The 16,676-nt window shown below is 35.7% G+C and overlaps 1 protein-coding gene across 2 annotated transcripts in view; it reads right to left on the bottom strand.

The window, feature by feature from the left end:
• IFT80 (intraflagellar transport 80) overlaps positions 1-16,676 on the bottom strand; it is a 141,376-nt gene that overhangs the window by 100,383 nt on the left and 24,317 nt on the right. For both annotated transcript variants that reach the window (XM_025374804.1, XM_025374805.1), the window contains 2 exons: positions 15,065-15,133; positions 5,193-5,302 (listed from right to left, as the gene is read on the bottom strand). In XM_025374804.1, the coding sequence (XP_025230589.1) occupies positions 5,193-5,302; positions 15,065-15,133 (179 nt within the window). The remainder of the gene's footprint in view (positions 1-5,192; positions 5,303-15,064; positions 15,134-16,676) is intronic.

Below are 16,676 nucleotides of genomic sequence, written 5' to 3'. Positions count from 1 at the left end.
GAGATTTTGTCACCACCAGGCCTCTCTTACAAGAGATCCTGAAGGAAGCGCTAAACATGGAAAGGAACAACCAGTACCAGTCACTGCAAAAACATGTCAAATTCTAAAGACCATCGATGATAGGAAGAAACTGCATCAATTAATGGGCAAAATCACCAGCTAACATCATGTCAGGATCAAATTCACACATAACAATATTAACCTTAAATGTAAATGGGCTAAATGCCCCAGTTAAAAGACATAGACTGGCAAATTGGATGAAGAGTCAAGATCTATCAGTGTGCTGTATTCAGGAGACCCATCTCACGTGCAGAGACACACATAGGATCAAAATAAAGGGATGGAGGAAGATCTACCATGCAAATGGAAAGCAAAAAAAAAGCAGGGGTTGCAACCCTAGGCTCTGATAAAACAGACTTTAAACCAACAAAGATCAAAAGAGACAAAGAAGGCCATTACATAATGGTAAAGGGATCAATTCAACAAGAAGAGCTAACTATCCTAAATATATATGCACCCAATACAGGAGCACCCAGATTCATAAAGCAAGTCCTTAGAGATCTGCAGAGAAACTTGGACTCCTACACAATAATAATGGGAGACTTTAACACCCCACTGTCAATATTAGACAGATCAACAAGACAGTAGGTTAAAAAGGATATCCAGGACTTGAACTCAGCTCTGCACCAAGCGGACCTAATAGACATCTACAGAACTCTCCACGCCAAATCAACAGAATATACATTCTTCTCAGCACCACATCACACTTATTTCAAAATTGACCACATAGCAGGAAGTAAAGCACTCCTCAGCAAACGTGAAAGAACAGAAATCACAACAAACTGTCAGACCACAGTGCAATCAAATTAGAACTCAGGATTAAGAAACTCAATCAAAACCACACAACTACATGGACACTGAAAAACCGGCCCCTGAATGACTATGGCCTGCATAACAAAATGAAGGCAGAAATAAAGATGTTCTTTGAAACCAATGAGAACAAAGATACAACATACCAGAATCTCTGGGACACATTTAAAGCAGTGTGTAGAGGGAAATTTATGGCACTAAATGCCCACAAGAGAAAGCTGGAAAGATCTAAAATTGACACCCTAACATCACAATTAAAAGAACTAGAGAAGCAAGAGCAAACACATTCAAAAGCTAGCAAAAGGCAAGAAATGACTAAGATCAGAGCAGAATTGAAGGAGATAGAGACACAAAAAACCCTCCAAAAAAATCAATGAATCCGGGAGCTGGTTTTTTGAAAAGATCAACAAAATTCATAGACCACTAGCAAGACTAACAAAGAAGAAAAGAGAGAAGAATCAAATAGACACAATAAAAAATGATAAAGGGGATATCGCCACTGATTTCACAGAAATACAAACTACCATCAGAGAATACTATAAACACCTCTACGCAAATAAACTAGAAAATCTAGAAGAAATGGATACACTCCTGGACACATGCGCCCTCCAAAGACTAAACCAGGAAGAAGTTGAATATCTGAATAGACCAATAACAGGCTCTGAAATTGAGGCAATAATCAATAACCTACCAACCAAAAAAAGTCCAGGACCAGATGGATTCACAGCTGAATTCTACCAGAGGTACAAGGAGGAGCTGGTACGATTCCTTCTGAAACTATTCCAATCAATAGAAAAAGAGGGAACCCTCTCTAACTCATTTTATGAGGCCAGCATCATCCTGATACCAAAGTCTGGCAGAGACACAACAAAAAAAGATAATTTTAGACCAATATCCCTGATGAACATAGATGCAAAAATCTTCAATAAAATACTGGCAAACTGAATCCAGCAGCACATCAAAAAGCTTATCCACTGTGATCAAGTTGGCTTCATCCCTGGGATGCAAAGCTAGTTCAACATAGTCAAATAAAGAAATGTAATCCATCACATAAACAGAACTAACAACAAAAACCACATGATTATCTCAATAGATGCAGAAAAGGCCTTTGACAAAATTCAACAGCCCTTAATAAACTAGGAACATATCTAGTTCCTAGTTTGGAACATATCTCAAAATAATAAGAGATATTTATGACAAACCCACAGCCAATATCATACTGAATAGGCAAAAACCGGAAGCATTCCCTTTGAAAACTGGCACAAGACAGGGATGCCCTCTCTCACCATTCCTATTCAACATAGTGTTGGAAGTTCTGGCCAGGGCAATCACGCAAGAGAAAGAAATAAAGGGTATTCAATTACGAAAAGAAGAAGTCAAATTGTCCCTGTTTGCAGATGACACAATTGTATATTTAGAAAAACCCATCATCTCAGCCCAAAATCTCCTTAAGCTGATAACCAACTTCAGCAAAGTCTCAGGACACAAAATCAATGTGCAAAAATCACAAGCATTCCTATACACCAATGACAAACAGACAGCCAAATCATGAGTGAACTCCCATTCACAACTGCTACACAGATAATAAAATGCCTAGGAATCCAAGTTACAAGGGATGTGAGGGACCTCTTCAAGGAGAACTACAAATCACTGCTCAACAAAATAAAGGAGGACACAAACAAATGGAATAATATTCCATGCTCATGAATAGGAATAATAATATCATGAAAATGGCCATACTATCCAAGGTAATTTATAGATTCAATGCCATCCCCATCAAGCTACCAATGACTTTCTTCACAGAATTGGAAAAAACTACTTTAAAGTTCATATGAAACCAAAAAAGAGTCAGGACTGCCAAGACAATCCTAAACAAAAAGAACAAAGCTGGAGGTATCACACTACCTGACTTCAAACTATACTACAAGGCTACAGTAACCAAAACAGTCTGGTACTGGACCAAAACAGAGATATAGACCAATGGAACAGAACAGAGCCCTCAGAAATAACACCACACATTTACAACCATCTGATCTTTGACAAACCTGACAAAAACAAGCAATGGGGAAAGGATTCCCTATTTAATAAATGGTGCTAGGAAAACTGGCTAGCCATACATAGAAAGCTGAAACTGGATCCCTTCCTTACACCTTTTACAAAACTTAATTCAAGATGGATTAAAGACTTAAATGTTAGACCTAAAACCATAAAAATCCTAGAAGAAAATCTAGGCAATACCATTCAGGACATAGGCATGGGCAAGGACTTCATGACTAATACACCGAAAGCAATGGCAACAAAAGCCAAAATTGACAAATGGGATCTAATTAAACTAAAGAGCTTCTGCAGAGCAAAAAGAAACTACCATCAGAGTGAACAGGCAACCTACAGAATCAATCTACGCATCTGACAAAGGGCTAACATCCAGAATCTACAAAGAACTTAAACAAATTTATAAGAAAAGAACAAACTACCCCATCAAAAAGTGGGCAAAGTATATGAACAGACACTTCTCAAAAGAAGATATTTATGCAGCCAACAGACACATGAAAAAATGCTCATCATCACTGGTCATCAGAGAAATGCAAATCAAAACCAAATGAGATACCATCTCACACACAGTTAGAATGGTGATCATTAAAAAGTCAGGAAACAACAGATGCTAGAGAGGATATGGAGAAATAGAAATGCTTTTACACTGTTGGTGGGACTGCAAACTAGTTCAACCATTGTGGAAGACAGTGTGGCGATTCTTCAAGGATCTAGAACTAGAAATACCATTTGACCCAGTGATCCCATTACTGGATATACACCCAAAGGATTATAAATCATGCTACTATAAAGACACATGCACATGTATGTTTACTGCAGTGCTATTCACAATAGCAAAGACTTGGAACCAATCCAAATGTCCATCAATGATGGACTGGATTAAGAAAATGTGGTACATATATACCATGGATTATTATGCAGCCATAAAAAAGGATGAGTTCATGTCATTTGCAGTGACATGGATGAAGCTGGAAACTATCATTCTCAGCAAACTATCACAAGGACAGAAAACCAAACACCGCATGTTCTCACTCATAGGTGGGATTTGAACAATGAGAACACGTGGACACAGGACGAGGAACATCACACACCAGGGCCTGTAGTAAGGTGGGGGGATGGGGAAGGATAGCATTAGGAGAAATACCTAATGTAAATGATGAGTTAATGGATGCAGCAAACCAACATGGCACATGTATACCTATGTAACAAACCTGCACATTGTGCACATGTACCCTAGAACTTAAAGTATAATTAAAAAAAAAAGAAAAAGAAAACCAAATTCACATAACTATAAACTAAAGGTATAAACTAAAATATTCAACTTGCCTGTTTTTGCTGTATAAATTTCATAGCAGATTTTCAGCGTAGGTAATTGGCATGGAAGGACTTTGACTAAGAGCCATCAGATCTAGTCCTCTTTCCCAGCTTCTTCCCTTTGCCCAAATTTTTTACCTTAGGTGCCTAAGGACAGGGGCTTGTATGTTCTATTCTTGCATGTCCCTATAGTTTCTAGCAGAGTATTCTGCACACTGTAAAAATGTAAATGCATGTTGGCTGTGTAAAATACATATAGCATAATCTATACAGATGTTATTAATATGGAACCTCGAAGTCATCTCTATGTCCTTATTCCCTAAAATCGACATCTACTCAACTGTTAAAACACATCTATGCCGCTGTAGCCTGTCAATGTCTGCCAACAAATCTCTTACTCAAGACCTAGTCATTCTACAATGTTTTCCTGGTCTCCTTGGTTGACTAAAAGGTAGAGATGGCATAGCAACTTATAATAGCATAATAATACAGATAATAACAGGTACTCTATATTGAGTGCTTACTGTATGCCTGGAATTGTCCTTTGTGCTTTGTAATTTAACTCATTTAATCCTCACAGCAATCCTGTTCAGCTGATATTAGTGTCACTGACTAAGAGATAAGATGGCTGACATTCAACAATATTTTATAACTTGCCTAAGGTCGTGTATAGGTAAGTAAGTGAATATTTGAACTCAAGTGGCTAACTCCAAAGCCTGTGTTCTTATTAGCAAACTATGCTGTATCATTATCAAAATGAGTTGGAATAAGGGGAAAACAAACCTTGTTGGAAATATAAAGATATTCCTTGTTCTGTAATAAAGGCTGATTAAACCATGTACTTAAAGACCAGACTGTAAAAAGACCACCCTGAAGAAAGAGACTCCTAAGCAAGTGCCCTCTAGTTTAGCAGTCAGGCAGACCCTGATAACAATTTACATATGACTGAAAAGTACCTGTAAAACTTTAGCATTTGGTTGAAGAGGTTTAATGATTAGTTGCTTGCCTGCTGTATAAAGAACTTTTTCTGAATCAGGGCCCCACGCTACTGAATACACTGGTGTTCCTGAAAGAGGAAAAAAAAAAAAAAAAGGCTGATAAACTTTAATTATTATGCCTTATAAAAAGAGAGATTGTTAAGAGAATGAAAAAAGTCATATGAGGTGTCATTTCATTTCTTCTCTTTTCAATGGACCTTTCAAAATAGAGTATAGTCTGATGTTGAAATGCTGACTGAGTTAATATTGACCTTTGAAAATCTACTGTGAGCAACTGACATACTATACTTTTAACTAATTAGGATCTTGCTGAGAAAATAGAGTTTTAGAAATTCCATATACAGTGCTATTGAAATACATAAGATAAAACAAATATACTTCATTTTAATATAAAGGAATAGCAGAAAAGTCATGATTTATCATTTCCCATCATCGACAGTCATCAGTATGTATTTATTTATTGGCAGCAAATGTTTTTACATTTATTTGCAACTAGTTCAACAAATGATGTTGGTTTAAAGCAGCAGTCTTGGGGCTTGGCTGCACATTGTAATCACCTAGAGCTTTTTAAAAATTTTTATTTTTAATTTTTGTGGGTACACAGTAGATATATTTATGGGGTACATGAGATATTTTGATACAGGTATGCAATATAAAATAATTACATCATGGAAAATGGGGTATCCATCCCCTCAAGCATTTTTCCTTTGTGTTATGAACAATCCAATTAAACTCTCACCCTGTTGTATTATCAAATACTAGGACTTATTCATTCATTCATTCTATTTTTGGTACCCATTAACCACCCCACCCCCCTCACAACCCCCATTACCTTTCCCAGCATCATGTTACCATCCTTCTTCTCTCTAACTCCATGGGTTCCATTGTTTTGATTTTTAGATCCCACAAATAAGTGAGAACACTCAATGTTTGTCTCTCTGTGCCTGGCTCATTTCACTCAACATAATGAATGAACTACCGTTCCATCCATGTTGTTGCAAATGATTGAATTTCATTCCTTTTTATGGCTGAATAGTACTCCACCATATATAAGTACCACATTTGCTTTATCTATTCATCTGTTGATGGACACTTAGGTTGCCTCCAAATCTTGGCATTGTGAACAGAGTTGCAACAAACACAAAAGTGTAGCTATCTCTTTAATATACTGATTTCCTTTCTTTTGGGTATGACTCAGCAATGGAGTTAGAGCCATCAGTATTAAACTGACTCAACGCATAAAGTAACTTAAATTTTACATACTAAAATACAAATGATATACTCACCTTATAAATTAATTATCATACCTGATGCTACAACAGGCAACAGAACTTCCCCTCACATGCTACTTAAGCAGCAGACTAATGGACAGAAATAACTTCATCCCAAAATAATCTAATAACCTCCAACTCATGAATTCACAAATGGCAAATTTTTTTATATCAGATTAGGAAAAGTTTTGTTATCAGCTTTGGCTTTAGCCTGAAACCTTGGCTAAAAGAAGCTCCAATATGTTATAACTTGCATAAAGTTTACTTCCAGAAGAAAAGCACAAGTTTGATTTACCTACCACTCTATAAACTACATTACACTTGATAGTGTTTTCAATTGCCAATAGGAATTTAGAGATGGGATTTTTAAAATAAATTACACTTAAGTAAAGTATTTTTTAGCTTAATTATTTTCTAGATTACCTAATGTCTTCTGGAAGACTATACTTTATGTAAGCCTAATTTTAAAAAATGACTATCATATTTATTGAAAGCATTGGTTATATGGCAGTAAATAATCTGTATTCCACTTCCCTGGCCCAGCTGTCTATTCATTAGGCAGGTGAATCAAGGTTATGTAGTTAATCTATGAAATAGTAACCCAAATATACTTACAAAACCAGCTTTTAAAAATTGTCTAGGACTCCTAAATCAGACTATTGTAGTAACTGACTTTCTGTGAATAAATGAACCAATGAATAAATGAATGAATCTTTAAGGAATTTACATTCTTAGTGGAATGAAATCTGAATTTCAGGGTTTGTGGGCAATCAATAAAATTTAATTGTTTATTTAAATGAAAAGCCCAACTGATGATACAATCAACAGGGAATAAATTTCAGTAAGAGAAATTCTTTTGTTTAAGAGGTACTCTACTTTTTTTGTGCCATTTTCTCCCTAATAAAAATATAATTCATTTATGAACCAGTCCCAATGGTTTATAGAGGTTAGAAAGTCTAGTCTAGACCCAGTCCAAAAAAAAAAAAACCCTGAAACATGTCTTCCACAGTTCAGGTGTTATAAAATGTCTAAATCCTGTTTAGTCAATGACATCTAGGATTGTTCTGTATCAAAGGAACCCACAGAAATTCTTCCTGATGAGATGGCCAACCTCAGAAGGTACTCCTCTTTCTTCTGTACTTGATGAGTATATTTTCTGGGAATATTCTCTGGGAGTAGCCAGGAGTTGACCTGTGCTTCAAAAATAAATCTCCAAATGAACGAAGTTTAACCTTAATAAACTCCCCCAAAAATAGAAGTCAAAATTTCAGATATTTCAAATGTAGTTCTTGTTGATCACTGGTAAGGAGTAACAGGGACTTACTAGTTAAGGTGGTAGAATTATAGATGCCATCTTTATTTCCATTATTATAGTTATAATTTTTGTACAAAAAAGTAAATTAATATGTTTTAATTTATAGCCTATCAAATCTTCATAAATACACTCAGTAAAATTATACTTTCCTGGGGTGTATACTAAACTATGACAAACACCTACCCTCAAGGAAATAATTCAGTAAATACAACTCCCATTGAGTTATACAGGATGTGACTTTAAGGCTTTAGTTGTGGTAAAAGGCACGGTTGGGGTATAGAATGAGGAACTAAGGACTCCTTAGTTCTCTTAACTTTAACATTTAATTTGTGGTCCCATTAAGTCAGTTATGACACCATTTCCTTTTTTATGAACCTTTCTTCATCGTATTTATCTTCCCTTTTGGGACAAAGAGATAATTCATTTCCTGCTTATAAAACAAATTTGTAAACAATAATGTTAAAAAAAACAGGTATAACTTATATAATAAAAGAAAATAAGCTTATAAAGAAAAAGTTAAGTAATTCCTTTGTTATGTGGTTTTTAACCACATTCCTTCAATCAAAATACAAGCTATGGAAACAAATATGGAAATAAATAATTTATTTATGATAAATAAGCAAGGTCAATAGATAGGACTCATTAGTTACTCTCCTTAACCACTAAAAATTCAAAATGGATATAACATCAAAAGCCTTGATCTTTATTACAACCATTCCTTACATTTAAAATAAAATATTAAGCATGAAACTACTGTATATGTGAACATTTTCTTTTCTAGAAGGAAATAAACTACATAGCTATACAACTTTCAATTTGGGTGGTTCTAATAAAGATCATTATTAAAAGTGGAAGAATCAGCTTCACAGAATAATTTCTATTATTATGAAATCCATCCACTAGCATTTAAAAAATCTATAATATTTCAAGTTTTTAAAATATACTTATTAAAGTATGAATTATTCCCACTGCTATGTTTCACTTTGCAAAGTCAGCAGGGAAATAACAAATTTAGCCTTTGGATTGAATTACTTTAAAACAAAGAGTGTAGCAAATTATGTAACAAAATGTTATTTATTTCACCATTAACAAAAATGGACAAAAAACAAATAGCTTTATAATAGTTTTTTACTTTTTATATCGGAAATTTTAATTTATGCCCCATTTCTGCTAAGACACTCAAAAAGATCTTGTTTTTCTAACTTTGTACACTAAAATCATGTGACCTTTTTGACATTTTTTAAGAAACCACATGCACCTGGGGTTGTGTTAAATGTCAGACCCTTATCTCTCCATAAAACAAATTATCTAAATTCTTTCAACCTGTTGAAGGCATTTTAAACCACAGAAGAGGAGACAAAAATGTATTTCAATTGTTTTAAGGAAGTACATGGTCAAATATACCATGTTTTTCACATTCACACTATAAAAGTATCCCCTAAAAACGTTGTTTTTGTATGTTTTTAAGAATGCCTTTGAAACAAACTGTTCACTACTATAATAAAGCATTAGCTATCTTTGCCTTGAATGCAGTATTGGTCTACATTGAGTGAACAGAAGTAAAGTACTTGAAATAGAGTCTGGCACTATATAGCACTATCTGTTAACTACTACTACTACTACAAATTATTTTGTAATGTAATAAGCAAGCATTTGCTTACTGTATTGTTCATAGTAGTAGCCATTTGATTTTTTTTTTTTTTTCTGTTTTGGCCAAATCATTGGCATTCAAAAACCAAGAATGGTTTCCTTTTCATTTCATTTGTAGGAGACATGAGCTAACAATACTTAGTCAAGTGGGATTTATTCAAAAAATTCCAGGCTCCATGCTTACGTATGTCACTGGATCAATACAAGAAAAAGTTTAAATAAAGGCTTTTTTTTTTTTTTTTTTTTTTTTTAGTTTCTATCTTCAACCACTTCTCCCTTGGGGGGTCTCAACTTTCCCCATAGTTTCACCTTTCACTTAATGTAACTGACTCCCAAATTAATATTTTAGCCTTTACCTCTGAGCTCCAACACATTTCTACTTGATCCAAAGAGATCTCCATCACAGAGCTTCAAATTCTACATATCCAAAACCATCATCCCTTCACATATATTTCCTAATTTATCCCTCTTTGAAGTCTTTACCCTTACAGGGTACATCCCTCTCAGTCCCTGAGAACTATTCACTTTTCCAACTACTGTTGTCACTGCCTCTATTCAAGCCTTAACCGCTGCCTTCGTTCAAGTTTTCATTAGCACTAGAATAGACAATTTCAAATCTTACTGGCCACCTCTATTTAATCTCTACCTCCTCTAGTTTTATTATTACTGCAAAGGGAATCTTTCTAAAAGATTGGCATTATCTTTTACTTTCCTGGTCAATTTTTTAAAGGTTTTGTATGCTTATAGAATAAATGCCAAACCCCTTCCTTTAGCATCCAGGACTGTCAGTGTTTTGGTCCCCTTGGCAGTACTATCCTTCACATGGCCTACACTCTGGCCCAAGAAGTTAGCTCCCACTCACCTGATTTCTATGTCTCACAGTCTTCTGTCTCTAAGCCTCTTATGATGCCAAGCTTCTTAACAGCTTCACTCCAATGCCAACAAGACCATTTCCTTTCCTATTTCTTCACTCTTCAAAGCCCAGTTCAAAAGATGCTGCAATATTTGCCAGGAAGACTTCCCAATACCTTCACTCTCCCCAGAGCATTAATCTTAACCCTCTGGTCCACTCCTACCTGCCACCAACAGCACCTTAAGCACATTCCCTTGTATTACAATTATTTATTTATTTATTTTTATTGATTGATTTTTTTGAGAAAGGGTCTTACTCTGGCACCCAGGCTGGAGTGCAGCGACATGATCACAGCTCACTGTAACCTCAACGCCTGTGGGCTCAGGTGATCCTCCCACCTCAGTCTTCTGAGTAGCTGGGACTATAGGGATGCACCACTATGCCTAGCTAACTTTTGTATTTTTTGTAGAGACGGAGTTTTCCCATGTTGCCCAGGCTGATCTCCAGCTCCTGGGCTCAAGTGATCTGCCCACCTCAGCCTCTCAAGTGTTGAGATTACAGGCATAAGCCACTGTGCCCAGCCACAATTATTTACATTTACAGTTTACCTCCTTTACTAAATTCATTATAGACAAGTTCCATGTTTTGTTGTTCTATTCCTCCACTTGAAAACAGTGTGGGAAAAATGTCCTTAAAGGTTTGCAGCATTACTTTATATACTTTAATTAGAGATTAAAACTGGAACAATACACAAAACATATGGCCTAAGTATAATTATCTCTGGTGTACATATTATTTTTCTCTAATAAGGAACAATAAATTCCCCATAATACCATTAAGAATCATTTTTAAACTAAGTCAAATCCCCCCAACCAAAACTGAGATTAAAGTATCTTTTGGATTAGAAGAGAAGTTAATGACTATGGCTTTTTCTATCCAAACATCTGGCTCCAATAGTCAAGAAATGAATTCAGGAATTAATCTCTATTCATCAAGAAATAAGTATAATTAACACACATAGACAAAGCCACACGGATGCTTTCAACACTGTTTACAGAATTCCAAATTTTATGATAATTCAGGTTTATGTTATTTCATTTTTGTGTCAAAATTTAGTTTCTCCCTTCAAAGGAGGCAACAGTCTTGCACCCCCAGCTGCCTTGGCCTTCTTACTTGAGCCTTTAGCATCCAGCTCTCAGTTCAGATTTACAATCACCCTCAAAACTTGCAGTGCCTAATAGATCAAAGAAACTTTATAAGTAATTAGGGACCTTTCCTTTTGGGTTAGTGTCATTATAACAACTTAACTGCTCTACTGATTTTTCTGGAGACGAAAAAGGAAAAGTCTATGCCTTATTAGGAAAGTGTTGGTGGCACCAATGATTAAAAACTCAAAAATTAGATGCATAGTTCTATAGTAAGTTTGTAATTCTTAGTCCAGAAAAAGATATCAGATTACTCTGTTGAAATACCAAGAGGTTAGCCAAAATGGGGATATCTAGCTAATTTAATTCTGCTTATTAATTCGTAATTAACAAACTTTGAATGAGAACAATAAAATTAAAATAGGACAACAATGATAGTCATTTCAAAGTCATTTGATGTTAAGGAAAACACATTTTAAATGTTGATGGGTAATATCATTACATGATATAACGAATACATCAGAAAATCACCCGTACTTTATGGTATATTCTGTATTTTAGTTTTTAAGAAAATCTTGTTTACCCATCTATGAAGGCAGTGAGGGGAAGAGCATCACCATCCCTCTCTAAAATAAACACCTCACACAAAAACTAACTCAAAATGGATCACAGACCTGAATGTAAGCACTGAAATATAAGTGAAATTTTTATGGCATGGGATTAGGCAATGGCTTCATCACTATAATATGAAAAGCAGAAGTAAATTTTGTATTTTTTGTTGAGTTGAGGTTTCACCATGCTGCCAAGGCTGGTCTCAAATTCCTGAGCTCAAGTGATCCACCCACCTCGGCCTCCCAAAGTGCTGGGATTACAGGAGTGAGCCACGATGCCTGGCCAAAATGTCCTGATTTTTAATACTGGGCCTCTACCATGCTGGTGGGCCAGATTAAGCTCAGAGGCCATCTAATTGTGATCTCCAATTTTCTTCATTTGTGAACATGTGCTTCCAACTAGCCTTTTCAAGTCTGAAGACTCTGAATGCATTTTCCCCATGAGAATAAAATAAGTAGCAATTTGGTTCCAGACTCATTATACAGGAAAACTACAGCACTAAACTACTAGCACTATTATCACCTAAAACAGTGATCCCCAGCCTTTTTGGCACCAGGAACTGGTTTTGTGGAAGACAATTTTTCCATGGACCAGGTGGGGGATGGTTCAGGATGATTCAAGGGCATCATATTTATTGTGCATTTTATTTCTATTTTTACATTGTAATATATAATTAAATAATTATACAACTCACCATAATGTAGAATCAGTGGGAGCCCTGAACTTGTTTTCCTGCAACTAGATGGTCCCATCTCGGGGTGATGGGAGACAGTGACAGATCATCAGGCATCAGATTCTCATAAGGAGTGAACAAGCCAGATCCCTCGTATGCACAGTTCACAATAGGATTTGCACTTCTATGAGAATCTAATGTCACCACTGATGTGACAGGAGGTGGAGCTTAGGCAGTAATGGAAGTGATGGGGAGCAGCTGTAAATATAGATAAAGCTTTACTTGCTCGCCCACCTACCGCTCATCTCCTGCTGTAATGCCCAGCTAACACATAACAGACAGCTACTGGTCTGTGGCCCAAGGGTTGGGGACCCCTGACCTAGACTAAACAATTAACAATGTTTGTATTAAACAACTTATTCCAAGTTTCCATTTTAGACTCTAGAACATCTGAAATGGTGAATCCACAGGTAGTAAATGGGAAGGAGCTAACACAAAAATTGAAGGAAGTGGAAGCAGCACTGGGAGGGTACTGGTGAAGGGTCTCGGGAAAGAATTCAAATCTTCAGACTCGCACAGTGGCTCACACCTGTAATCCCAACACTTTGGGAGGCTGAAGCAGGAGGATCACTTGAGCCCAGGAGTTCAAGACCAGCCCGGGAACATGGCAAAATCTCGTCTCTACCAGAAAAAATATCTATATATACAACAAATTAGCCAGGTGTGGTGGCACACACATGTACTCCCAGCAACTTGGGAAGCCAAGGTGGCAAGACCGATTGAGCCCGGGAGGAGTAGGTTACAGGGAGCCAAGATTGTGCCACTGTACTCCAGTTGGGTTACAGACAAAGATCCTGTCAAAAAAGAAAGGAAGGAAGGAAGGAGGGAAGGAAGGGAGGGAGGGAGGGAGGGAGGAAGGAAAAATCTTCTATGGTGGATAGTGGCATTGGCTTTTAGAATTTCTCTGAAGATCTGTGTCATCTATAGGCAACAAATTGACAGGAGAAAGAGAAAAGAAAAGAAAAATGGATATAGCATTTCAGCTGCTGCACACTGTCTCAGCAGTAGCAGTAGCTGAAATTCCTGTAGTTCTTCCAAGAGCCAGTGATCTCTGGAAGAATTCTGTCAATTACTTGTAAGTCATTCATCACAAATTGAGAATGTCAAATAATTAGCCTTAAAAGAAAAATCTATGAAGCCAAAGGTAAATCCATCTGCCTACTAGAAGATTAAAGTAAGATTTATGTTCTAAAGGTACATGTATTACTAAAGTAACAATAAGTTGACTTTTGCTGTTAACTGAAATTTAGCCATGGCTACTTCTATGAACTCTGAATTTTCTACTCATAAATAAATATTCTACCTTGAGATTATCTGTAGCAAACATTTAAGCTCAGAAAAGAAATACTACCTAGTATTGCTGGTTACCTTTGCTAACATTCAGTTAATATATAGCTAAAGAAATGCAAGTGATTTGAACCTTATCCTAAAAGTAAACGTGATTTTTAAAATAAAATTTGGAAATTTTTGGAAGTCAGTTATTGAAAATGTTTCACAATATGACTTTATCAAATAGTTCTGAGGAATAGTCCTCAAGTTTTTTGGCAACCTGAAGATCAGCTGATACACGCTCAGGTAAACATTAAAACTGCTTACTGTTCCTATGTAAAATCTAACTAAGAAAATTAATCTGTTACACAGAAAAAAATCATATGTAATCTAACTTCTAACAGGAAGGACCACTGGATTGATTTTATGGCCACTCCTTTCTATTAACATAAAAAATTAAGATGCTACTCTAAATAGTGTGGTTTACCAAATTTCAGATTCTTAGTGTGTCTGTTCCCCTCCATTAGTATAGAAATCAAACATACAACTTAATTTGGAAGGGGTGTTAATATTATGAAGAGTTATTGGGAGTTTTTAAGTAGGGAGATACTCAATGTCTTTTCGTACTATGATTTACTAAACTAGACAGCCAATTCCATTCTATATAAGAAATGCTTCAAACGTTTCACAATTATTTTTTGAAAATATTTAGCTTATAACTGCCTTTACAGAGATTCACTAACATAAAGAAGAAGCCCTTGAGTATTTCTTATAGTTCTTGGCTTGAAATAATAGCGTTACCATGGTACATCAGGTACCAAGCAAAGCAAGACAAAAAAGTGTAAAAAATAAGAGATTACAGATTTTGAACTCAACCAAAGTCAGTCTCAACCACCATATTAGATTTTTTCTAAAACAAAACTTTAAGGCATTTTTGTATTGTATAATTTGCAAAAATGAAATTGTCAATTGTAAACCATACCTTGCTGAGCTAAAATAGATCTAAGCATCCCAGTCTTTGACCAAATTTTTATTTGCCCATCTTCTCCAACTATACAGGGAAAAAAAATTTAATCAGTATTTTTACCTATAGGAAATAAATTTAAACATTAAATTTGCATATAAAAATTAACAGTATCTATACTACTGCATATTCTTTTTTTTTCTAGGCTTCCTCAAATCATGGAGTGTTACTGCATATTTAAAATTCAGATACAGTTTAATTAAATGGCAGAGTACTTTATAACTGTATCATTTAATAGAAATTACTTTGAAATGATTTTATCAAAGTAGCTTAACTTTCATGACTAAAATTTTTATTTCCTTCAATCTTAGAAGACTTATAAGTATATTACGCAAATAATGTTTCCTTTGTCACTGCAATCTCCATCTTAGAATTCCAAGAAAAGTGTTTCCAGTGTAATAAGCAGAGCTGCAGCCAAATTCCAATGAGCTGGAGACTGAATGAAGTGAGGTAATAGACTACTCTTTTGAACAGCTTGGCTGAAAAAGGGAGAAAGAAAATAGCTGCAGGTAGAGAGAGTTGTTTGTTAAGAGAGGGATTTCTATTTCTTCTTAATTTTTAAGATGGGTGACATCTGAACATATTTACATGCTGATAAAGAAACCGTTGGAAAAGATGTTAAAGATACAAGTAAGAGAAGTGCCAGTTCACTGAGGAAAGTCCTAGAGAAGGCCCAGAGTATAGGCATGGTGGTTTTAAAATACATCCTCAAGTTCTTTGTTATTCTTCCCTTCAAGTGGCACAGTTTAATTTCCCTCTCTTCCAGTGTGGGCTGTACTTAGTGACTTGCTAAGTTAACAGAATATAACTGAAACAGAGTATAATGTCTGAGGATGCACTACAAAAGATATAGTAGCTTCTACCTGGCTCTCTTTTGGATCACTGGGAGACACCAGCTGTCATGTTGTAAAAACACTTAAGCAGCCCTATGGAAATGCCTGTGTGGCAAGGAATTAATTAAGGTCTCCTTCCAAAGCCAGAGAAGAACTAAGGCCTCCTGCCAACAACCATGTGAGTAAGACATCTTGGAAGTAGATCCTCCAGCCCCAGACAAGCCTTCATATGACTGCCGCCCCATCCAACAATTTGACCAGAACCTCATGAGAGGCTCTGAGTGAGACAGAACCACCCACCTAAACTGTTCCCTGACCCACGGAAACTATCAGGTACTATATGCTTATTATTTTAAGTCACTAACGATTAATTTGTTATAAGCAATATATAACTAATGTAATAGGTGAAGTTAAGAATCCTTAGAGTAGGGCAGGGACGGGAAAGAGACAGAATGGGGATAACGGTCAGTTAAATGAGAATATTTGGAATTTTCAAATTTTAAAGAATTACAACTTTTATTTATCCCATATTTGACCATTCCAAAAGCCTTCTTTGACAGAACAGTCTCCAAAGGTCACATAAGAAAATGATTAATATAACATTCTGAATTATAACATTTATATAGCAGTGTAGAACAACACTATGCCAATTATTTGCTATCAGACAATGCTATTAGACATTATTGCTAAATGAAAATATTCTGTTTCTTTGGAAATTTTTCTTTAAAATATTCATT

The sequence above is a fragment of the Theropithecus gelada genome, chromosome 2 (assembly GCF_003255815.1).
Source record: "Theropithecus gelada isolate Dixy chromosome 2, Tgel_1.0, whole genome shotgun sequence".
Taxonomy (NCBI): domain Eukaryota; kingdom Metazoa; phylum Chordata; class Mammalia; order Primates; family Cercopithecidae; genus Theropithecus; species Theropithecus gelada.
This window is presented reverse-complemented; position numbering and strand designations above follow the sequence as displayed.